Source organism: Electrona antarctica (assembly GCF_951216825.1).
Source record: "Electrona antarctica genome assembly, chromosome: 9".
NCBI classification, from domain to species: Eukaryota; Metazoa; Chordata; class Actinopteri; order Myctophiformes; family Myctophidae; genus Electrona; species Electrona antarctica.
The window spans coordinates 56015487-56040704 of record NC_136790.1 but is presented as its reverse complement, the minus strand read 5'-3'; the positions used below and the strand labels follow the sequence as shown (position 1 = coordinate 56040704).

At 48.9% G+C, this 25218-nt stretch overlaps 2 protein-coding genes and 1 pseudogene across 3 annotated transcripts; 1 reads left to right on the top strand and 2 right to left on the bottom strand.

The window, feature by feature from the left end:
• Positions 1-5708: 5708 nt before the first annotated feature.
• Positions 5709-6851, bottom strand: LOC306928994 (uncharacterized protein). The gene is made up of 4 exons (XM_079509321.1): positions 6758-6851; positions 6596-6643; positions 6332-6442; positions 5709-6145 (listed from the first exon to the last, which is right to left on the bottom strand). The coding sequence occupies exons 2-4, from the start codon at positions 6633-6635 to the stop codon at positions 5919-5921; spliced, it is 378 nt and encodes a 125-aa protein (XP_079365447.1). The 5' UTR covers positions 6636-6643; positions 6758-6851; the 3' UTR covers positions 5709-5918.
• Positions 6852-6901: 50 nt separating this feature from the next.
• On the bottom strand, positions 6902-12731 carry LOC306930082 (uncharacterized protein; the record flags this gene model as incomplete). Its single annotated transcript, XM_079510824.1, has 14 exons — positions 6902-6967; positions 7087-7311; positions 7396-7644; positions 8126-8289; positions 8438-8509; positions 8641-8867; positions 8940-9111; positions 9258-9476; positions 9634-9666; positions 9751-9834; positions 9921-9989; positions 10070-10185; positions 12435-12541; positions 12660-12731. The coding sequence occupies 14 exons, from the start codon at positions 12729-12731 to the stop codon at positions 6902-6904; spliced, it is 1875 nt and encodes a 624-aa protein (XP_079366950.1).
• An 11058-nt stretch (positions 12732-23789) lies between these two features.
• Positions 23790-24853, top strand: LOC306930081 (kelch domain-containing protein 3-like; annotated as a pseudogene). The gene has a single exon. The product of its transcript is annotated as a kelch domain-containing protein 3-like (transcript).
• Positions 24854-25218: the final 365 nt, after the last annotated feature.

Here is a 25218-nt window from a genome sequence, read left to right as displayed (position 1 = left end):
GTCCCCCTAGTGCCTCCCCAGACAGTGCCCCCTCAGTGCCCCCCCCCCCAGTGCTTCCCCAAGTGCCCCCCCAGTGCCTCCCCAAGTGCCCCCCACCCCCAGTGCCTGAATTTTTTTTTCAGTGCCCCCCCAAGTGTCCCCCAAGTGCCTCCCCAGACAGTGCCCCCCCAGTGTCCCCCAAGTGCCTCCCCAGACAGTTCCCCCAAATCCCAGTCCATCCCCAGGCAGTGCCCCCCAGTGTCCCCCCAGTGCCCCCCCCCCCCCAATTGCCCCCCAATGCCTCCCAAGACAGTGTCCCCCAAGTGCCTCCCCAGACAGTGCCCCCCAGTGTCCCCCAAGTGCCTCCCCAGACAGTTCCCCCAAGTCCCTGTCCATCCCCAGACAGTGTCCCCCCAGTGCCCCCCCAAAGTGCCCCCCCAATGCCTCCCAAGACAGTGCCCCCCAGTGTCCCCCAAGTGCCTCCCCAGACAGTGCCCCCCCAAGTGTCCCCAAAGTGCCTCCCCAGACATTGCCCCCCCAAGTGTCCCCCAAGTGCCCCCCCAGTCCATCCCCAGACAGTGCCCCCCAGTGTCCCACCAGTGCCCCCCCCCCCCCCAAGAGCCCCCCAATGCCTCCCCAGACAGTGCCCCCCAAGTGCCTAAGCCCCTGGGTTAGGGTTAGGGTTAGCCCTAAGCCCTGCCCACCTGCATTTCAGAATGGAATTGATATGGAATTGGGTAACCCTAATTGAATGGAATTGATATGGAATTGGGTAAACAAAATCGAAAAAATGACTAAGTGTAACCCTAAGTGCCCCCCCAGTGTCCCCCAAGTGCCTCCCCAGACAGTGCCCCCAAGTGCCACCCCAGTGCCTCCCCAGACAGTGCCCCCTCAGTGCCCCCACCCAGTGCCTCCTCAAGTGCCCCCCAAGTGTTCCCCAAGTGCCTCCACAGACATTGCCCCCCCCAAGTGTCCCCCAAGTGCCTCCCCAGACAGTTCCCCCAAGTGCCCCCCCAGTCCATCCCCAGACAGTGGCCCCCAGTGTCACCCCACTGCCCGCCCCCCCCCCCCCAAGTGCCCCCCCAATACCTCCCCAGACAGTGCCCCACCCCCCAAGTGCCTAAGCCCCTGGGTTAGGGTTAGGGTTAGCCCTAAGCCCCGCCCACCTGCATTTCAGAATGGAATTGATATGGAATTGGGTAACCCTAATGGAATGGAATTGATATGGAATTGGGCACCCCAATATCTTATCAAATCAATTAATTTCTTCACCCAAGAAGGTATCACTTCCAGTTGGGAGGCATTGGGGGGCAATTGGGGGGGGGCACTGGGGGGACACTGGGGGGCACTGTCTGGGGATGGACTGGGATTTGGGGGAACTGTCTGGGGAGGCACTTGGGGGACACTGGGGGGGCACTGTCTGGGGAGGCACTTGGGGGACACTTGGGGGGGCACTGAAAAAAAAATTCAGGCACTGGGGGTGGGGGGCACTTGGGGAGGCACTGGGGGGGCACTTGGGGAAGCACTGGGGGGGGCACTGAGGGGGCACTGTCTGGGGAGGCACTAGGGGGACACTGGGGGACACTGGGGGGGAGAAACCGGAAGTGAGACTTTTTGGGTGAAAGAAATGAATTGATTTGATAAGATATTGGGGTGCCCAATTCCATATAAATTCCATTCATTTTTCACCCAATATCTGAAAACCGAAAGTGATACCTGTTTGGGTGAAGAAATGAATTGATTTGTTAAGATATTGGTGTGCCCGATTCCGTATCAATTCCATTCATTTCTCACCCAATATCTGAAACTGGAAGTGATACCTTCTTGGGTGAAGAAATTAATTGATTTGATAAGATATTGGGGTGCCCAATTCCATATCAATTCCATTCAATTAGGGTTACCCAATTCCATATCAATTCCATTCTGAAATGCAGGTGGGCGGGGCTTAGGGCTAACCCTAACCCTAACCCAGGGGCTTAGGCACTTGGGGGGGCACTGTCTGGGGAGGCATTGGGGGGCTCTTGGGGGGGGGCACTGGTGGGACACTGGGGGGCACTGTCTGGGGATGGACTGGGGGGGCACTTGGGGGAACTGTCTGGGGAGGCACTTGGGGGACACTTGGGGGGGCAATGTCTGGGGAGGCACTTTGGGGACACTTTGGGGGGCACTTGGGGGGGCACTGTCTGGGGAGGCACTTGGGGGACACTGGGGGGCACTGTCTTGGGAGGCATTGGGGGGGCACTTGGGGGGGGGCACTGGGGGGACACTGTCTGGGGATGGACAGGGACATGGGGGAACTGTCTGGGGAGGCACTTGGGGGACACTGGGGGGCACTGTCTGGGGAGGCACTTGGGGGACACTGTCTTGGGAGGCATTGGGGGGCACTTGGGGGGGGGGGGGGGCACAGATATTGGGTGAGAAATGAGAAATGAGAAATGAATGGAATTGATACGGAATCGGGCACCCCAATATCTTATCAAATCAATTCATTTCTTCACCCAAACAGGTATCACTTTCGGTTTTCAGATATTGGGTGAAAAATGAATGGAATTTATATGGAATTGGGCACCCCAATATCTTATCAAATCAATTCATTTTTTTCACCCAAAAAGTCTCACTTCCGGTTTCTCCCCCCCAGTATCCCCCAGTGTCCCCCTAGTGCCTCCCCATACAGTGCCCCCTCAGTGCCCCCCCCCAGTGCTTCCCCAAGTGCCCCCCCAGTGCCTCCCCAAGTGCCCCCCACCCCCCAGTGCCTGAATTTCTTTTTCAGTGCTCCCCCAAGTGTCCCCCAAGTGCCTCCCCAGACAGTGCCCCCCCAGTGTCCCCCAAGTGCCTCCCCAGACAGTTCCCCCAAATCCCAGTCCATCCCCAGACAGTGCCCCCCAGTGTCCCCCCAGTGCCCCCCCCCCCAATTGCCCCCCAATGCCTCCCAAGACAGTGTCCCCCAAGTGCCTCCCCAGACAGTGCCCCCCAGTGTCCCCCAAGTGCCTCCCCAGACAGTTCCCCCAAGTCCCTGTCCATCCCCAGACAGTGTCCCCCAGTGCCCCCCCCAAGTGCCCCCCCAATGCCTCCCAAGACAGTGCCCCCCAGTGTCCCCCAAGTGCCTCCCCAGACAGTGCCCCCCCAAGTGTCCCCAAAGTGCCTCCCCAGACATTGCCCCCCCAAGTGTCCCCCAAGTGCCTCCCCAGACAGTTCCCCCAAGTGCCCCCCCAGTCCATCCCCAGACAGTGCCCCCCAGTGTCCCACCAGTGCCCCCCCAAGAGCCCCCCAATGCCTCCCCAGACAGTGCCCCCCCAAGTGCCTAAGCCCCTGGGTTAGGGTTAGGGCTTAGCCCTAAGCCCCGCCCACCTGCATTTCAGAATGGAATTGATATGGAATTGGGTAACCCTAATTGAATGGAATTGATATGGAATTGGGTAAACAAAATCGAAAAAATGACTAAGTGTAACCCTAAGTGCCCCCCCAGTGTCCCCCAAGTGCCTCCCCAGACAGTGCCCCCAAGTGCCACCCCAGTGCCTCCCCAGACAGTGCCCCCTCAGTGCCCCCACCCAGTGCCTCCTCAAGTGCCCCCCAAGTGTTCCCCAAGTGCCTCCACAGACATTGCCCCCCCCCCAAGTGTCCCCCAAGTGCCTCCCCAGACAGTTCCCCCAAGTGCCCCCCCAGTCCATCCCCAGACAGTGGCCCCCAGTGTCACCCCACTCCCCCCCCCCCCCCAAGTGCCCCCCCAATACCTCCCCAGACAGTGCCCCACCCCCCAAGTGCCTAAGCCCCTGGGTTAGGGTTAGGGTTAGCCCTAAGCCCCGCCCACCTGCATTTCAGAATGGAATTGATATGGAATTGGGTAACCCTAATGGAATGGAATTGATATGGAATTGGGCACCCCAATATCTTATCAAATCAATTCATTTCTTCACCCAAGAAGGTATCACTTCCAGTTTCAGATATTGGGTGAGAAATTAATGGAATTGATACGGAATCGGGCACCCCAATATCTTATCAAATCAATTCATTTCTTCACCCAAACAGGTATCACTTTCGGTTTTCAGATATTGGGTGAAAAATGAATGGAATTTATATGGAATTGGGCACCCCAATATCTTATCAAATCAATTCATTTTTTTCACCCAAAAAGTCTCACTTCCGGTTTCTCCCCCCCAGTGTCCCCCTAGTGCCTCCCCAGACAGTGCCCCCTCAGTGCCCCCCCCCAGTGCTTCCCCAAGTGCCCCCCCAGTGCCTCCCCAAGTGCCCCCCACCCCCAGTGCCTGAATTTTTTTTCAGTGCCCCCCCAAGTGTCCCCCAAGTGCCTCCCCAGACAGTGCCCCCCCAGTGTCCCCCAAGTGCCTCCCCAGACAGTTCCCCCAAATCCCAGTCCATCCCCAGACAGTGCCCCCCAGTGTCCCCCCAGTGCCCCCCCCCCAAGTGCCCCCCAATGCCTCCCAAGACAGTGTCCCCCAAGTGCCTCCCCAGACAGTGCCCCCCAGTGTCCCCCAAGTGCCTCCCCAGACAGTTCCCCCAAGTCCCTGTCCATCCCCAGACAGTGTCCCCCCAGTGCCCCCCCCAAGTGCCCCCCCAATGCCTCCCAAGACAGTTCCCCCCAGTGTCCCCCAAGTGCCTCCCCAGACAGTGCCCCCCCAAGTGCCCCTCCCAGTGTCCACCAAGTGCCCCCCGCCCCAAGTGCCCCCCAATGCCTCCCAAGACAGTGCCCCCCCCCCAAGTGCCCCCCCAATGCCTCCCCAGACAGTGCCCCCCCCAAGTGCCCCCCCCAGGGTCCCCCAGTGCCTTCCCAGACAGTGTGTCCCCCCCCCCCCCCCCCCCCCCCCAAGTGCCTAAGCCCCAGGTTATGGTTAGAGTTAGCCCTAAGCCCCGCCCACCTGCATTTCAGAATGGAATTGGGTAACCCTAATTGAATGGAATGGATATGGAATTGGGTAAACAATATCTTATCAAATCAATTCCTTTTTCCACCCAAAAAAGGACTCACTTCCGGTTTCAGATATTGGGTAAGCATACATTGGAATTGATATGGAATTGGGTATACCAAATATATCAAATCAATATTTTTTTCAACCAAAAAGTCCCCACTGTCCCCCCAGTGCCTCCCCAGACAGTGCCCCCTCAGTGCCCCCCCCCCAGTGCCTCCCCAAGTGCCCCCCCAGACAGTGCCCCCCCAGTGTCCCCCAAGTGCCTCCCCAGACAGTTCCCCCAAGTGCCCCCCCAGTCCATCCCCAGACAGTGCCCCCAGTGTCCCCCCAGTGCCCCCCCCCAATGCCTCCCAAGACAGTGCCCCCCCAAGTGTCCCCCAAGTGCCTCCCCAGACAGTGCCCCACAGTGTCCCCCCAAAGTGCCCCCCCAATCCCTAAGCCAGTTTCAGATATTGGGTGAGGAATGAATGGAATTGATACGGAATTGGGCACCCCAATATCTTATCAAGTCCATTCATTTTTCACCCAAAATTGTCCCTAAACCCTATGTTAGCCCCAGAACCCATCAACCCAGCCCAATAGCATATCAATTACATGAATTATCTCTAAATCTTAACCAAAGCCTCACACGTATCCCTGGCCAACCAAAGTCTTGAAAGAAACAACCATAGCTCAAAGTTCAAACATTTATTATTTTTTCACGCACACACACACACACACACACACACACACACACACACACACACACACACACACACACACACACACACACACACACACACACACACACACACACACACACACACACACACACACACACACACACACACACACACACACACGAGGCAACTGTGCCTGAAACACAATAGCCTTATCAAAGGCACACAACACAAATAAAACAATGGGGTTGGGGATAAAAACAAAATAAAACGACCTGCCTCAGGTGACTTAAATGAGAAAAAAATTAAAACAAACAAAAAGAAACAGCCGTGCTGTTCGGCTCACATCTAGCCAGGGCTAGAAGGCTTCCTCGTTCTCAGAGTCTTCAAATTGGATGGGGTGGGGTAGTGGGGTAGCCTCAGTCTTGGAAGCGGATGGGGGGGGTAGTGGGAGGAGGGGGGAGGCTTCCTCAGCCTCAGAGTCTCGGAAGAGGATGAGGGAGGTAGTGGGAGGAGGGGGGGAGGCAGGGAAAGGAGGTTGTGGAAGTCCTCCAGTGGATCCTTCCACTACTCGGGGAGCTTTATCTGTTGAAATAAAGATGATTTATTTAGTTTTACTGACACACACACACACACACACACACACACACACACACACACACACACACACACACACACACACACACACACACACACACACACACACACACACACACACACACACACACACACACACACACACACCAATTCCTCTTGAGTAATTGTTCTCACCTTGTGGCTCTGCTGGGCTGGAGGGACGGAGTCCCAGGGAAAACATTGGCGGAAGGATACGCCGGTGAGGAACTCGTCCACGACGGGGGCCACCTGTTGACCTCTCCTCTCCTGTTGAAACAAACATTATGGATGTTAGACACCATTATTATTCGATGTCCTTTGTTTTGCATGTGTGAAGGTTGTCAGGACCAATGTCATATCAAGTCCTATGTTAAATATCCCAATAAGGGCCAAGGACCCTCTACATGTATTTTTTCTCACTTTTGTGCTCTGCAGCTGCGTTAGCATCCTTTCTTTGCATTAGTCCTTCTGGAGGTGTTGGAACAAATAGAACATATAGGTGGTCAGGACCAATTCCAGTCCTATTGATCCAGTCACACACAAGTATTCTTACAATTTGAAGAGTAATTGTAAATGTCTTACCTAAGCCTTTGAACAGTCGAATCCTAGGATTCAAGTCTTGCGGCTTAATCCTGCTGAGTGCCTTCTCTGTTCTTGGGGTGAACTTTATTTTATCAACAAGAACCACTACAGGGGAGGAGGATGGAGAGCGTTGCCGCTTTCGTGCTAGCCTTCTTTCCTCCTTCTTTCCTCCTCTTTCCTCCTGTTCCTCCTCAGATGAAGTCGAGGACTCTGTAATAATATCGAACAAAACATAATTAGTCTGATAGTGTGTTGTCAACTGGTCAACGTAATTGCTGAATATCTTGGTTCAAGAGAATCTTGCATACGTGTACAGCATTGGCACTCACCTCCTCCCTTTTGTCCTCGTCTGCCTCCTCCCGTTCCTTCTCCCGTGCCTCTCTGCTGTCCTTCGCCGCCTTGCACTGCTTGTACCCCTCCATGAGGAGGACGCGGGCCGTCATGACCTCCTCCTCATCGGCGATGCTCATATAGAAGCGGCTGGCTGTCTCCTCCGAATGCTTCATCGCCTTGCTGACCTTTGCCCGGCTGGTCACATCAAGGCTTTTCCGTGCCTTTGAATGGAAGAGAAAGGATCTAAATCATACTACTTAACTTTAATAGTTGTCTGTTAAACGTGCTTGGTCTGAAAGATTTACCTTGCTGGATGCTGAGGACCTGATGAGGTTGAAGGTTGGCTTCCCTTCAAGCCCAAGTCTTCCCCACACCTTCTCAATTCTTTTTCCGAGGTTTCGCACCTCCTTCCCCCCGCTGGTGCAAAACACAAGTTCAGTGCTGGTCCCCTGACACTTGGTGGTGTTTATGAGTTCGAGCAGCCACTGCAGCTCTTCCCTCTTCAAGGCCAGGGGGGCAGGACCGTGGCTGTTGAATGATTTGTGATTTCGAACCTACCACAGGTGGATATCATTGTTTGATGTTAGGGTTGAAAAATAAGTTGGGAAAACCATTTCCTATCAAATCAATTAAGTTTTCCACCCAAAAAAGTGTCGCCATACTAACCCTGATCACAGAAACCTCTTATGGAGCACGTTCACTGAAAAGTGGTGTTTATAGGGACCCCAATAATTCTACCAACATAACGGTACCACACAAAGACATTTAGACATGATAAGACCACTGGAAGTTGGTGAAAATAGAATGTATTACTTTTTGGTTGTAAATATAAATGTATATGATAAGAAGTTGGGCAAACAATTTCCATCAAGTCCATTCAGGTTTCCACCCAAAAAAGTGTCACCATACTAACCCTGATCACATAAACCTCTTTAGTTTAATGAAATGTGGAACAGGGACCCCAATAATTCTACCAATATAATGGTACCACAAAAATACACATTGATAATGGAATCGTTAGAAGTCTTGACTCACATAAATCACAAATCCGCTCTTGGAGGGTTTGGCATCGTTCACTTCAGACACTGTCAGGTTCTTGAACACACCGGCCCGATGGCCGTGCGTGATCGCAAGGAATCCGGCCAGGAACCCATGTATCTCCTGCACAGCATTGAGTGTGAAGCAGGCCTGGAGTTGTTCTAAAAAGAAAAGATAGTTTAAACTTGGCATTTGTTTAACAACCGGTACACATATCAACTTGTGTTGAATATTCCTTTTGTTGCAGGTCCACTGGTAAGTATCATTATTTCTTTCTTCAAAGGAATATTTCTTTACAAGTTTACTTACCGAGCAGCCCCGGCAGCCGATCCTCGGCGACCTTCAGGAACCTCATCTCCATATTTATGTCCAGCTCCTCGTCTGTATAGAAATGCATACAATTAGTTTAAGATAAAGGTCTTACTGTGTGCTGTGGCATTGTGTTTGATAGAGAATACAGTGTCTTGGACAAACCAAAAAACTATGACATTACGGTCTGTAAATACACTCACTCGATTTCTTAACGAGGACTGCATATTTCTGGGCGAGCAAGGGGACGGTGAGGCTCTTCTGCATCGCCGACATGCTGTACTGGACACTATCAAGCTCTACCTGGGTGAGGGTGGACTGCTTCCTGAACCTGGGTACACCTTTGACGTGTCTCAGGAAGCCCCCAAAGTCGAGAACATAGGTCTTTAACGTGCCGGGTTTGGCCGTTTTGGACAGTGCTCTAAAGAAGCTGTGAAAGACAATATATGAGTTAAAAACTAAGGAGTTAGTCTTTGGTGGAAACTCTGTGGACTCTACCTACTCTCTGGTCTTGTCCAGGTCCAGGAGGGGACGGAGGTGGGCTTTCCCCACACAGCCCAGGCTCTTGCAGACCTTAGCTGCACGTCTGCCTCTTTGCTGCTGGTTGTCCAGGTATTTTGGGTCGTCTTGTCTCAAAGAGACAAGATGTTCCACCCAATCATCAATGATGATGGCTGTTGACAGAAACACATTTGTGAGTGAATACAGGATTTAAATGTTTTTTTCCCATTTCAAAAGGACACACGTCAACATGTCGTAAATCCTCAAAGTCACTAACAAATTCCATTTAAGAAAATGTAAAAATGAAAAGAATACTTACAAAAGAGGCCCTGCTCCCCCTCCGAGAGCTTTGTCTTCTCGGTGGCCTTTCTGCCGGTGCCCTTGACCGGGGTGGCCTTTCTGCCGGTGCCCTTGACCGGGGTGAGGTGGACCTTTTTAAATGTTTCGAGCTCCATCAGCCTCCTCCTCAGCTCCAGGTTCTCACCCAAAATCCTCTCAAACTCTGCCCGCAGGTCCACGCAGGCCGACTGCGAGCAGACTGGGGTTGAATTTGAAGAAACATAATTAATATAGATAAGCTGTCAAACATCCTTATTATTCAATATTGATTTGGTCAGGCACAACTTCATATCAATCCCTATGTTAAATGACCCCATAAATGCAAAAGACCCTAACTTGAAGAGTATTTTTCTCACCTTTTTGACCTGAAGGGCGGTTGGTAGGCAGATCTGTTAAAACAAACATCATTAATATGGATATCCTTGCTGTCAAACACAAGTATCCTTACAATTTGGAACAATTATTGCCCTCACATTTAACGCCTGACGTTGACGGAGGTGACATCCCATAGGTGACAGGTGTCACCGGACCTGGTGAGGACATGTCGTCACCTGGAGCTGTTGAAACAAACATCATGAATCTAGATGTAAGGACACAAAACACAATTGTATATTCTCACAATTGGATGAGTAATTGCACTTACGCTCAATAGAGTCGGAGGTAGGCCCAAGCAGGTCAAGGGCCCTGCACACCTCATCCACTTCGTCAGTCGCTGTTGAAATAAACATTATTAATGTAGTTGCCCTTAAACAACACAAGTATTCTTACAATTGGAAATGTGATCGTTCTTACTCAGCTGGGTGGGGTTGGCCTGATTATCTGGAGGGCTGGGCACTGGGCGCTGGGCCCTGGGCACTGGTCCTGGGCGCTGGGCCTGGGTGCTGGGCACTGGGCACTGGGCACTGTAGCTGTTAAAAAAAACATTAATGTAGTTGACCTTAAAACAACACAAGTATACTTACAATTGCAATGGTAATTGGACCTGCCTCTTTCGAACAGGTCAAGCCGGCTGACCATTCCGACACCCGTGGCCCGTAGGGCAGCCAATTTGCTGATGGTCAAGGAGCGCTTCGCTGCTGTTACAAGTCTCTTTTTTTCATCCCCCTGTTGAAAAGCAACAGGTTAAAATAATGTACAACCGGGTCAATCACAGGATGTTGGGGTAGTGAGGTTCCTATTCATTGGCATTCTACTTTGACCCAATGCGTGTTCCCTGACAGGATTTGACTTCTAGGGGTCACCATGTCACGGGGGCCCTCAGAAGCCAACTGGGGGAAAGTCTTTCCAAAGGGTTAGGCCATGTTGCCCCCTAATTGGGATTTTTTTTAGAGAATAAGACATGCAAGCTGACACATATCTGTTTTAACCCAATATCAGGTCTCAACAATCTGGGACACAATTTACTATAATTATTTGTTTGGGTGGTTCTAGTTGTTAACCACTTGAACCGGTTAGGGTGATGACTGTTATTGGGTGAAAAAGTAAGAGAGGTTAATACTTAGCTGGGTTGCAGAGTTTTAGGGTATTGGCCCAATAACAGTGCAAAATACCCTAACATAGCAGGCTTTTTTCAGCTTTCTTCGCAATACCAATGCTAAGGTTTAAGTGGTTAAGTAGCAAGCACACATAATTAACTTACTTCTATCAGGTGGACGTCAGCAAGATGCTTATCAATGCGTGCATTGTTCTTCTTGCCACAAATGTCACAGGTGGGATAGTCCATTTTTTTGACTCTACAGTTACAAAACAAATGTATACAAGGTAAGCCAAACCAGTGTAGAAAGCGCACCATTACACAATAATCATGTTCTCATTAAAAAATAACACTGCAGGAGTCAACTTTACCTTCCATATGCATAGTCCTGGATGAGAAGCCTCTCCACATTATTTGTGACCTTGTGGCCTTTTTTCAGGTGGGAGGTAAGGAAGACCACCTTTGAGCATATTGGACATTGGACTTTGTCCACGGTAGCCTAAAAAAAAAGTTAAAAATTGGGATTAGTACAGTTAATGGAAAGGTTTTCCATTGTTGATTTCTCCATCCAGAAATCCATCCCTTTTTAAAACCATTTTGATAGAATTATTCTCTGCTCCCCAAAATGTACACACATGTTGAAAATGAAAATCAATTATACTTCACCAAAACCTAACCCAAAATCTAGCAAAATCTAACCACCAAATCATAAGCCCCAAAAATATAGAATATTTACTCACAGGCATGTTGATGCGTTGTTGGAATGCAGGATTCAGTTGATTGTAATGTGAGTTATCTAGCAGCTTGCAGCACTCTCTCCCTCTCTCAATACAGACAATGAATGAAGCACATGGCACTTCCCCTCCCTTATAAACCCTTCCAGCAGGTGAAACAAATTCTGTCAATTAGTCATTAATTTGACATGGGTAGGGTTGTTGTCAGTAATTGGGCTATATAAAACATGGAATTGATAGGATGTTGGGCAAAGGCAAGTGTTTGGATGAGTGTGGTCGACATGGAAAGAATGCATGGATTTGATAAGGAATTGGGTACCCAAACTCCTATCAAATTTAATATTTTTTTCAACCAATTTGGGATGAAATTATCTAACCAATCAAATCCATTCATAATGGATATGATGTGAAATTGGGCAACCCTAGCCTAACCATAAAATCTAAATGAATGGAATAGAAAAACCATTCAAGACAGAGTTATCCTCTGTGCCCCAACATTTACACAATAAAGACCACATACCCCAGACCCATTAAGAACCCTCCCTCTACATATTAATTGCCCCTAAACCCTTTGCTAGCCCCCCACCCCAAAACCACTCAAACCCTGCCCACTGGAATATCAATTACATTTTAATTATCTCCAACCCCTGTCACTAATTATCACTAATCACCAACTACATGATATCACTACATGATATTACCATTTTTTGGAGAGACTATTCATAAATGGATGACTCAGATTTACGTGTAAGAGGAACAACATTTATTTAGGAAAAATCAAAAGCAAGAAAAAACAAAAGGAATAACAAAACAAACAATAACAAATCATTTTTAGGATGCCCCAGATCCTCCGGAGGCCCCAGATCCTCGGGCTGGAGGTCGAAGGCGTCTCCTCAGAATGCGCTGTCTGGCCTCCAGAAATTGGGCGTAAATGAGGAGTATCTCGTACCTCCTCCTGCCTCTGACCTCGATAACAAATTCCTCTTCCTCCGAATCCTCCTCTGAATTTGTTGGAACCAAATATTGTGGCTCCTCCAGGACCTGGTCATCATGTGTCTGTAGACAAACATAATTGGATTAATGTATATCCCTGTGTTGAAAGGTACAATGAATTTGAATGATTAGGTCGCTCTAAAAAGGTTTGCAGCCACACATCTTTTTAGGATGTACTTACATCTTCAGGAGAAGGGTTGGTGGTGGTGTCAGGCGGTGTCGGGGGGTCTCCCTCCTGGCTTGGTTGTTCCATTCTGTATAATATTATAAAGATTTCAGATTGCAAACCATGCAATGTTGATAGTCTTTTCGAAAGAAGATAGTTGATGTAGAATTTGTAGAACAATATTTAACAAAAATACCAACCTCTTGGTTGCTTGTTAGTCCTTTGTCAGTCCTTCTTCCATGCAAGTCTGATGCTGTCTGACAGTCACTCTGACTCAAAACATATATAGTGTGCCATTAGCTTCAATAACCAACACCTGGTCCGACTTGATTAACTCCAGCTGGATCAATTATATGCATGTCAACGCATGGAATACCTTAGGCGTAGGGTGGTAATATTTAATTGGGTGAAAAGAAAAGGGAGGTTGATATGAATCCTTATTAAATTAGGGGATCTTAAGAATTTTGATTGACCTCTCGTGTACCGTACATGCTAGGATCATAATGCAGATGTCTACGCGTTAGGCAGAGAATTCTGAAAAGAATGGATGGTGATTGAACACCTGCGGGACCCCATGACATGACTTATGGCAGGTCAAAGGTGAGGGTTAGGGTTTTGACACTAAAATGGGTGGTGTCTTCATGAAAATTGGGGGGCTCTAAAGACCACCTGGATTGTGTCTGAGGTCTGTTTTTCGGACCAAACGTACCCAGGGCTGTGGTCTCTGCTGTGTTCTTAGCCCTACGCCCTGAGACCCGCACAACCGGCCTGAACCCTCAAAAAATAGGAGCTGGGTTAGCGGCATACGTTCATGGGTGATTGGGTCAATCTCTTTTTTATAACCATTAAAGATATAATCAATCTCTGCTCAACAACCTTTATACACTTGTTTGCTGAACCCCAGGGGACGTGCCCTTCGAAGGACGGCTTGGACCCTCACACCCTGAGTTCTGACCTTTCGGACAGCAGAAGGCCGTACAATAGAGGCCTTGGTTAGGGGTATAGCTTGCTCTTTCGCAACCACGCGGCAGCCGTGCGCGGCAGCCGTGCACAGCACCGGCTCGAGGCCGGTACTGACGGATTGGGCTCGGCTTCACGATTCAGAAAACGTCCAGTCTGCGCAAAAAGGACCCCCCATTTATGATATATCTGTGTTCCGATTAGTAATCAATCTCCATGTTAATAACGCCCAAAATACCCCTGCCCACACTAACCCGTGTATACAATTGTGCACACTAATTAACCACCTTCCCGACGAGGTACAGCCACGGGACCAACACCATTCGATTCGGCGTGCAAAAGTAAGTCAGACTAAGTTGTCCTTTTTTGGAATAAGAAGAAAGTCTATAGCGCACCTAATTAAGAGTGTTTAACTCCGCCCACAAAGGCCGCACAGGGGCATGGCGCACATTCACGCGTAGTGCTTGACGAGACGAACACGTTGCTGTGTGTTTCTCCACACACGGTCATGTGGTTCAGAAAATGAGGATTACACTTTGACGCACGATAACTCTGCCCACAAAGGTCGAAAAGGGGCGTGCCGCATATCCACGCATAGCTCGCGATTAGACGAACACGCTCATATGTGTTTCCCTGCATACGGACTTATGGTTCTCAAAATTAGGTTTAGCATTTCACCCTTCAATACACTGTCAGGGTTACCAAGTCTATAAGGCTTGTTGATGACGGGTCAGAGTTGGCGAACTCTTGCTACGGGTGTCGCACGAGTGTGGCGGACCTATTGGAGCGTAGATCTTGGAAAGCTGAACGCGCCCATGTAAATGACATCGCAAACAGACTTTTCGTTGGCGATCTATTGTGCGTCGAAGAGTAACCCTAGCCCTAGCCAATTAAGAGAACCGTAAGTCTGTGTGCGCAGTAACCCATATTGGTGCGTTCGGCTCGTCGCGCTGAGTCCGAAAATGGTCTTGGTTTTGCCGAGACGTGTCCGGGGGCAGGGTTTAACCTTTAGGGTTAGGGTCATAAAAAGGTTAGGGCGGTAACTAGAAATTGGGTGAACAGTAAAGGGAAGTTGATAGTTAGCTGGGCAGGGGCCTCATATGATTAGATTAGGGGATCTTAAGAATTTTGATTGACCTCTCGTATACCGTACATGCTAGGATCATAATGCAGATGTCTACGCGTTAGGCAGAGAATTCTGAAAAGAATGGATGGTGATTGAACACCTACGGGACCCCATGACATGACTTATGGGAGGTCAAAGGTGAGGGTTAGGGTTTTGAGACTAAAATGGGTGGTGTCTTCATGAAACTTGGGGGGCTCTAAAGACCACCTGGATGGCGTCTGAGGTCTGTTTTTCGGACCAAACGTACCAAGGGCTGTGATCTCTGCTGTGTTCTGAGCACTAGGCCCTGAGCCCAGCGAAACCGGTCTCAGCACTCCAAACATAGGAGCTGGGTTAGCGTTATATGTTAATGGCTGATTGGGTCAATCTCTTTTTTATAACCATTCCAAATAGAATCAATCTCTGCGGAACAACCTTTATACACTTGTTTGCTGGAGCCCAGGGGATGTGCCCTTCGAACGACGGGCCACTCGGACCCTCGCCCCCTGAGTTCTGAGCTCTTAGATAGCAGAAGGCCGTAATCAAAGCCTTTGTAGGGAGTGAAGCTTGCTCTTTGGAAACCACGCCACAGCCGCGCACAGCACCGGCTCGAGGCCGGTACTGACGGATTGGGCTCGGCTTCACGATTCAGAAAACGTCCTGTCTGTGTGAAAAGGACCCCCCCCCATAGCATTAGGGTTAGGATCATAAAAAGGTTAGGGCGGTAACTAGGCATTGGGTGAACAGTAAAGGGAGGTTGATAGTTAGCTGGGCGGAGGCCTCGAATGAAGCCTCACTGGTGTTTGGGGGTCTTACGTATTTTGATTGACCTCTCGTGAACCGTACATGCTAGGGTCATAATGCAGATATCTACGCGTTCGGCAGACAGTTCTGAAAAGAAGGGATGGACATTGAACACCTGCGGGACCCCATGACATGACTTATGGCAGGTCAAAGGTGAGGGCTAGGGTTTTGATACTAAAATGGGTGGTGTCTTTGTGAAACTTGGGGGGCTCTAAAGACCACCTGGATGGCGTGTGAGGCCTGTTTTTCGGACCAAACGTACCCAGGGCTGTGAACTCTGCTGTGTTCTGAGCACCAGGCCCTGGGCCCCTGCGAAACCGGCCTGAGCACTCCAAACATAGGAGCTGGGTTAGCGTTATATGTTAATGGGTGAATGGGTCAAAGTCTTTTTTATAACCATTGGAGATAGATTCAATCTCTGCTCAACAACCTTTGTACACTTGTTTGCTGGAGCCCAGGGGATGTGCCCTTCGAACGACGGGCAACTCGGACCCTCGCCCCCTGAGTTCTGAGCTCTTAGACAGCAGAAGGCCATAATCAAAGCCTTTGTTAGGAGAGGAGCTCGCTCTTTCACAACCACGCGGCAGCCGTGCACAGCACCGGTAAGTCAGACTAAGTTGTCCTTTTTTGGAATAAGAAGAAAGTCTATAGCGCACCTAATTAAGAGTGTTTAACTCCGCCCACAAAGGCCGCACAGGGGCATGGCGCACATCCACGCGTAGGGCTTGACGAGACGAACACGTTGCTGTGTGTTTCTCCACACACGGTCATGTGGTTCAGAAAATGAGGATTACACTTTGACGCACGATAACTCCGCCCACAAAGGTCGAAAAGGGGCGTGCCAAATATCCACGCATAGCTCGCGATTAGACGAACGCGCTCATATTTGTTTCCCTGCATACGGACTTATGGTTCTCAAATTTAGGTTTAGCATTTCACCATTCAATACAGTGTAAGGGTTACCAAGTCTATAAGGCTTGTTGATGACGGGTCAGAGTTGGCGAACTCTTGCTACGGGTGTCGCACGAGTGTGGCGGACCTATTGGAGCGTAGATCTTGGAAAGCTGAACGCGCCCATGTAAATGACATCGCAAACAGACTTTTCGTTGGCGATCTATCGTGCGTCGAAGAGTAACCCTAGCCCTAGCCAATTAAGAGAACCGTAAGTCTGTGTGCGCAGAAACCCATATGGGTGCGTTCGGCTCGTCGCGCTGAGTCGGAAAATGGTCTTGGTTTTGCCGAGACGTGTCCGGGGGCAGGGTTTAACCTCTAGTGTTAGGGTCATACAAAGGTTAGGGCGGTAACTAGAAATTGGGTGAACAGTAAAGGGAAGTTGATAGTTAGCTGGGCAGGGGCCTCATATGATTAGATTAGGGGATCTTAAGAATGTTGATTGACCTCTCGTATACCGTACATGCTAGGATCATAATGCAGATGTCTACGCGTTAGGCAGAGAATTCTGAAAAGAATGGATGGTGATTGAACACCTACGGGACCCCATGACATGACTTATGCGAGGTCAAAGGTGAGGGTTAGGGTTTTGAGATTAAAATGGGTGGTGTCTTCATGAAACTTGGGGGGCTCTAAAGACCACCTGGATGGCGTCTGAGGTCTGTTTTTCGGACCAAACGTACCAAGGGCTGTGATCTCTGCTGTGTTCTGAGCACTAGGCCCTGAGCCCAGCGAAACCGGTCTCAGCACTCCAAACATAGGAGCTGGGTTAGCGTTATATGTTAATGGCTGATTGGGTCAATCTCTTTTTTATAACCATTCCAAATAGAATCAATCTCTGCGGAACAACCTTTATACACTTGTTTGCTGGAGCCCAGGGGATGTGCCCTTCGAACGACGGGCCACTCGGACCCTCGCCCCCTGAGTTCTGAGCTCTTAGATAGCAGAAGGCCGTAATCAAAGCCTTTGTAGGGAGAGAAGCTTGCTCTTTGGAAACCACGCCACAGCCGCGCACAGCACCGGCTCGAGGCCGGTACTGACGGATTGGGCTCGGCTTCACGATTCAGAAAACGTCCTGTCTGTGTGAAAAGGACCCCCCCCCATAGCATTAGGGTTAGGATCATAAAAAGGTTAGGGCGGTAACTAGGCATTGGGTGAACAGTAAAGGGAGGTTGATAGTTAGCTGGGCGGAGGCCTCGAATGAAGCCTCACTGGTGTTTGGGGGTCTTACGTATTTTGATTGACCTCTCGTGAACCGTACATGCTAGGGTCATAATGCAGATATCTACGCGTTCGGCAGACAGTTCTGAAAAGAAGGGATGGACATTGAACACCTGCGGGACCCCATGACATGACTTATGGCAGGTCAAAGGTGAGGGCTAGGGTTTTGACACTAAAATGGGTGGTGTCTTTGTGAAACTTGGGGGGCTCTAAAGACCACCTGGATGGCGTGTGAGGCCTGTTTTTCGGACCAAACGTACCCAGGGCTGTGAACTCTGCTGTGTTCTGAGCACCAGGCCCTGGGCCCCTGCGAAACCGGCCTGAGCACTCCAAACATAGGAGCTGGGTTAGCGTTATATGTTAATGGGTGAATGGGTCAATGTCTTTTTTTATAACCATTGGAGATAGATTCAATCTCTGCTCAACAACCTTTGTACACTTGTTTGCTGGAGCCCAGGGGATGTGCCCTTCGAACGACGGGCAACTCGGACCCTCGCCCCCTGAGTTCTGAGCTCTTAGACAGCAGAAGGCCATAATCAAAGCCTTTGTTAGGAGAGGAGCTCGCTCTTTCGCAACCACGCGGCAGCCGTGCACAGCACCGGCTCGAGGCCGGTACCGACGGATTGGGCTCGGCTTCACGATTCAGAAAACGTCCAGTCTGCGCAAAAAGGACCCCCCATTTATGATATATCTGTGTTCCGATTAGTAATCAATCTCCATGTTAATAACGCCCAAAATACCCCTGCCCACACTAACCCGTGTATAAAATTGTGCACACTAATTAACCACCTTCCCGACGAGGTACAGCCACGGGACCAACACCATTCGATTCAGCGTGCAAAAGTAAGTCAGACTAAGTTGTCCTTTTTTGGAATAAGAAGAAAGTCTATAGCGCACCTAATTAAGAGTGTTTAACTCCGCCCACAAAGGCCGCACAGGGGCATGGCGCACATCCACGCGTAGGGCTTGACGAGACGAACACGTTGCTGTGTGTTTCTCCACACACGGTCATGTGGTTCAGAAAATGAGGATTACACTTTGACGCACGATAACTCCGCCCACAAAGGTCGAAAAGGGGCGTGCCAAATATCCACGCATAGCTCGCGATTAGACGAACGCGCTCATATTTGTTTCCCTGCATACGGACTTATGGTTCTCAAATTTAGGTTTAGCATTTCACCATTCAATACAGTGTAAGGGTTACCATGTCTATGAGGCTTGTTGATGACGGGTCAGAGTTGGCGAACTCTTGCTACGGGTGTCGCACGAGTATGGTGGACCTATTGGAGCATAGATCAAGGAAAGCTGAACGCGCCCATGTAAATGACATCGCAAACGGACTTTTCGTTGGCGAGCTATCGTGCGTCGAAGAGTAACCCTAGCCCTAGCCAATTAAGAGAACCGTAAGTCCGTGTGCGCAGAAACCCATATGGGCGCGCTCGGCTCGTCGCGCTGAGTCGGAAAATGGTCTTGGTTTTGCCGAGACGTGTCCGGGGGCAGGGTTTAACCTTTAGGGTTAGGGTCATAAAAAGGTTAGGGCGGTAACTAGAAATTGGGTGAACAGTAAAGGGAAGTTGATAGTTAGCTGGACGGGTCCTCATATGCTATCTAGCCTTGCTAGATTAGGGGATCGCTCTTTGGAGACCACGCGACAACCATGCACAGCACGGGCTCGAGGCCGGTACCGACGCATTGGGCTCGGCTTCACGATTCAGAAAACGTCCTGTCTGTGCGAAAAGGACTCCCCCATTTATGATATATCTGTGTTCCAATTAGTGATCAATCTCCGTGATAATAACGCCCAAAACACCCCCTAACACCAACCCATCTATAAAATTGTGCATACTAATTAACCACTTTCCCGTAAGTCTGTGTGCATGGATACGGTCACGTTCGGCTCGTCACGCTGAGTCCGAAAATGGTCTTGGTATGTAAGTATGCACCCGGGGGGGTGCATACTTAGTTTAGACTAGTCATTGGTTAGACATGGGTTAAGGTTAGGTTTAGGTGTGCTGCCCCGTGGGAGGTTAGGTTTAGGGTGAGGGTTTGAGATAGGTTGTAGTTGTAGGACTAATGACTGGTCTAACCAATGACTAGTCTAAACCAAAAACTGTCTAAACTAAGTACTGCACCCGTCCGGGGGAGCAGGGTTAGAGTGTACCAGCAGATGGCAGCAGAGGATAAGGCATATAGTGAGTAGTGTACATAGTGCCCCTTCTTTGGTGTTAATGGAGTGGGGGGTCATTGGTTAGGGGGTTAGGGATAATTGATGTGGAATTGATATATCATTGGTTAGGCTCTTGATGGGTTTTGGGGTGGGGGTCAGGGGTGGGGGTCATGGCTTAGGGGGTTAGGGATAATTGATGTGGATTTGATATATCATTGGTTAGGGTCTTTATGGTTTTTGGGGTGGGGTCATAGGGCTAGGGGGTTAGGGAAGAGTTGACTGTTATTGATAGTATATTGGTTATTGGGTGGATATTGGGTGAATTATAGCGCCCCCTACTGGACCGGGGTGAAACGGGGTGGAAAAACAGCACCCCCCGGTGGCCGTTTCGGGAAATTGGGTGCGTACCCAATGACCTATCAACCAACACATTCAAAGACATATCAATCCCATTGATCCGTTTTCTTATCAAGTTGATGGGATCCGGGATAAAGTTATAGGGAAATCGTCTGAAACCGACCCCTCATCAACTCCTATGTTAAATCGCCCAATAACCCCCGAAATGTCCCTAACCCTAACCTCCCACGGGGCAGAACACCTAAACCTAACCTTAACCCATGTCTAACCAATGACTAGTCTAAACTAAGTATGCACCCCCATCTGTCCAGTTTATTGGCCATTTTGTTGGCCCCCTTTCCGGGGGGTCTCAGTCATCCAGACATGAGAGAACTCCATATTTGACTAAGACTGACGTCATAGTTGATGAGGTCAGGTTTCAGTCAGCTTGACTTAATAGCTGATTACACAGAGTGTGAGGAGCAGTAGACGACGACAGTCAGAGAGAGAGATGGACCGTTAGATCACACATAGAGAGATAAACCCTTAATAACACCTTAATATTCTGCTGTAATCACAGCATAAACATTCCTGGATTGTATAAAGACAGACATCAGTGGTTGAAGACACCCCGTGAGAGAGACCAAACGTATCTGTCAATAGTTTTGTTTCTGAAATGGTTCGTCCATTCAGGTATCTCGAGTGGAAAGAAGAATACGACAGAAAGACAGAGGCTGAAATCCAGACGATGATCCAGGAGAGACGAGAGAAGATTCAGGAGGTCAAACGCTCAGTAGAGCTCAGCAGGAAAGATGCAGATTCAGTCATAGCAGACAGTGTGCAGGTCTTCACTGCTCTGATCAGCTGTATTGAGAGAAGCCAGGCTGAGCTCATTTATGTGATTGAAGAGAAGCAGAAAACAACAGAGAAACAGGCTGAAGGCTTCATTGAAGATCTGCAAAAGGAAGTCACTCAGTTAGAGAAGAGAATCTCTGAGCTGAAACAGATCTCACACTCTGAAGACCACCTCCTCCAGAACTTCACCTCCATCAACACCCCTCCACCCACCAAGGACTGGACAAAGGTCAATGTCCATCAGTCTTCACTTGTGGGGACAGTGAGGACACCTGTGTCTCAGCTGGAAAAGACACTCAGTCAAGAGATGAAGAAACAGCTGTGTGATGTTGAGCTGAGGAGGATCCAACGATATGAGGTGGATGTAACTCTTGACCCTGATACAACACATCCCTGCCTCATCCTGTCTGAGGATGGAAAACAAGTGAGTTGTGGAAACATAATTAAGAATCTACCTGACAACATAGAGAGATTCACTCCATGTATCTGTGTCTTAGGAAAGCAAAGCTTCTCCTCAGGAAGGTTTTACTATGAAGTTCAAGTTGGAGGGAAGACTGACTGGACAATAGGAGTGGTCAGAGAGTCCATCAACAGGAAGGGAGAAGACACACTGAGTCCCAACAATGGATACTGGACTATAGTTTTGAGGAATGGAAATGAGTACCTGGCTGCTGCTGACCCTGTTGTCGTCCTCCCTGTAAGAGAGGAGCTCCAGAAAGTGGGAGTGTTTGTGGATTATGAGGAGGGTCTGGTCTCCTTTTATGATGTGGAGACCAGAGTTCACCTCTATGCTTACATTGGCTGCTCCTTCACTGAGAGACTCTATCCTTACTTCTGTCCTGATCTTAATGCTGGTGGTAGAAACGCTGCTCCTCTCATCATCTCTCCTGTCAACATGGACGCTGATCTTGGTGACGACGGAGGGAAAAGAAGAAAAACATGACATCGTCCTGTCCATTAAATTAATTTAGAAATACATTTAGCATATATTCAATATGAGCTGACTCCTTTTAACGCCTGGTGGACAAAAGTGGTGGCGCTTGGGTGCCTGGGATTTTAGACTATGCCGTGTGTCCTCTTCTGGCTTCCATCTTGAATGCTAAAGCATAGCATCTATGCTAGCGAGCAAAAATGAGGTCCTTCCTTGCTATAGAAAACACCAATGTTCCCATCGCACTCACCAGATAATCAGAAAATACCTCCAAACATCTCCGATCTGTTCAACACCACGGACTGCGACATTAGTTTCCGAGAAAAAAGCGTGCATCGGCCGCGACTAAAACAGAATCTAACGGCTATTGAGAAACAATTCAGTATTTTAGCCGTGACGTGAGCGCCCCCTCCTGAGATACATCCGGGTCCTACTTTGTGTCGCTTTTGTGTCCCCATAGAGTTATACTGTGACGCTCCGTCGGACTAAATCTGAGACGAAAACAACCACGAAAGTCTCATTTTACTGCTTTCCTCGCAACAACAAAGCTGCGCTGCTCTCCCAAATCTGGCGGTGACAGGCCGTCTGCCCCACACGGAATACTATCGCCATTTTATTATGTGTCAACTAAATCCTAATTAATGCAAACTAGATTCAACATACTCAAGCCTGCAAACATTCTAAATATGCGCCCGAAATATTTTACTGAGCAAATGGACTGTTACCACCTTCAATAATAATGATAATAATAGTCTTTATTGTCTCCACATCATTAGTTTTTTTTGTCATAGACACTTGTACAAAACATTAATAATTCTACTCGAGTGGAAGCATTAAGACCAATTTTAACCCTCAATGGCTTCCTTTCTGAAAAATAACGTCATTGTAAAAAGATTCACGCGTTTAGATATTCTATTTACAATGAGATGCGGACGGGAGCTGGTGCCACTTGGACCCGGACGTTACATAGCACTACAAAATGACGTCGGACTTAAATACTGTTTAGCAGTGTGGGCCCCTTTTTCAGAAGTTACAAAAATGTTTAATTCCTTAATAAAATAAAATAAACATGAATTTGAGGGGGGTGAAAATATCAGATCTACAAGCTCACAGCACGTGTTGTGAGCTTGTAGATGGTCTATTTTCACTAGCTTGGGTCCCGGGGGAGACGTTACATTTCTCTTTAGGGTCTCCAGCTACAACGTTTGATGACCTTGTCTACAAGGCCCCTGATTGGCTGATTAGAAATCTTTTGTATTTCTTTTCCTTTTTTGTATCTGTGAATTATCAGTTTCATGGTTCCCATTAGTCCTGCAATTACTGGAAATGTTTAAAAAGAATCACACCCGTGTGAAGTGAGGGGCGCTCTTATCATCGTACATCATCATACATCATCTCATTCCGGCCAATCAGAAGTTGCGTCCGCAGCTTCGGCATCAATGTTCGTGTTACGCAATGTTTGTGTTTACACAAACACTCAAAACTGTCTATTCATTATCAATGGCATTTAATGTTTGTTTTGCGACATTGTTTGTGTTTACAAACACCCTCAAAGCTGGACATAGGAGAGGCTGGCGCCCCTCAAAAATAACGACTGTAGCAGTTGTCAGAGTAGTAGCAGGTCAGTCTATGACGTCAGTCATCTACGACACACCAACTTGACCTACATGTGGCATCATGTCTACGTCACATGTAGGCCGCTAACCTATATAAGTGCTGACCTACACAGTAGGACTGCATTCCTTCAAGTCATTCATTCAAGGTATTCAGGACTGCATTCTTTTACAGGAAGAAACTTATAAACTACTGTGTGAAATGCTTCGTTGGACGGTGCACCTAAAAGGGCTTCCAGAGACACCGTATGATGCTGCTGTAGCAGTGGACCACAAAGTGTACTGCTTTAGAGGAGACTTTATCGAGTCAGATCATCGGACTGAAGTGCATGTCTTCAACACAGTGTCTTTATGTTGGACCAAGTTGCCATCAGAGACACCTAGAAGAGGACAACGCCCCCTTTTGGTTCACCCCATGAAAACCATCCGCACAGCTGTGCTGATTGACCCTTATATCTACATATGGGGGGGAGTTACTGACACAGAAAACTACAGCAAGGTGCTTTATGCATTTGATGTCGACGACCTCAGAATGCTAAAACCTAAGATTTCTGGGACAGTTCCAGAGGGGAGGTGCGAACATTCGGCCTGTATTTTGGGGAAGGTCATGTTTATCTATGGAGGACGGTCACGGACCATGTATAGATACTTTAATGACATCTACAAGTTGGACACCACCATGATGGTCTGGTCTTTAATTAACACCAGAGGAACTCCTCCACCTGCTACAGAATGTCACTCTGCTACCATCATCGGGACAAAGATGTTTGTATTTGGGGGCTATGGGTCTGGGGTCAACAACTACACTATCAGTGTGTTTGACACAGAGACCATCCTATGGATGAACACTCCTTCTGCACAGCCTCTTCCAGAAGGACGCTACGGTCATTCAGCCTTTTCCTACAATGGAGAGCTGTACATATTTGGTGGCAGGAAAAATAACCAGGACTTCAATGATCTGTGGAAATTCAGTCCAGCGACGTTCACCTGGAAGAAGGTTGAGTCCAAAGGGAATGTTCCATGTTTAAGAACTCCTAAGATATATGGGGTCACATGGTATGCTGTTGCATGGTGGGAGATCGTATCATCCTCTTTGGAGGACATAGATCATACAACACAGTCAATGATGACCTGTATGTCTTAGACTTGAGTCCCAGTCTGAAGACCTTATGCAAGCTGGCAGTTATTCAGTACAGTCTGGAACAGTCTGAACTCCCACACAACATCAGGTGGGAACTGGCAGCCATGACAACCATCAGACAATAGGAAAAAAACAAACAGACCCCCAAAAAAGAGAAGGGCAGAATCTCCAAATATGGAGTTCCAGGCTGACGTCATCAACATGCCATCAGAGATGAATTAAACAGTCAGATTGTTCTTATCCACACCAGTTCTAAGTCAGCTGCTGGGGGTGTGGCCAGCCGAGGACAACCTCCTAAACAGTCACGCCCCCCAGACCGAACCCAGCGTCGCCATGTGACGTGTTGTGAGTTTGTAGATCGGCTGTTATAATCTCTATTCAGCGTACAAAGACTTATGTAGAGATCTAAGGGGTTTTAAAAACGTTGCTGCCACCGTGTGGCCATGAGTGGTACAGCGTGACCGCCAGGCGGACATGAAGCTTTGTTCTG

Excerpts from the sequence above, each read along its gene's own strand:
- LOC306928994 (XM_079509321.1), bottom strand. The coding sequence starts at position 6,635 with ATGCAAAGAAAGGATGCTAACGCAGCTGCAGAGCACAAAA. Across the intron at positions 6,443-6,595 it reads CGCAGCTGCAGAGCACAAAA|GAGAGGAGAGGTCAACAGGT; the intron begins GTGAGAAAAAAT and ends TTGTTTCAACAG. Across the intron at positions 6,146-6,331 it reads CAGCCCAGCAGAGCCACAAG|ATAAAGCTCCCCGAGTAGTG; the intron begins GTGAGAACAATT and ends TTATTTCAACAG.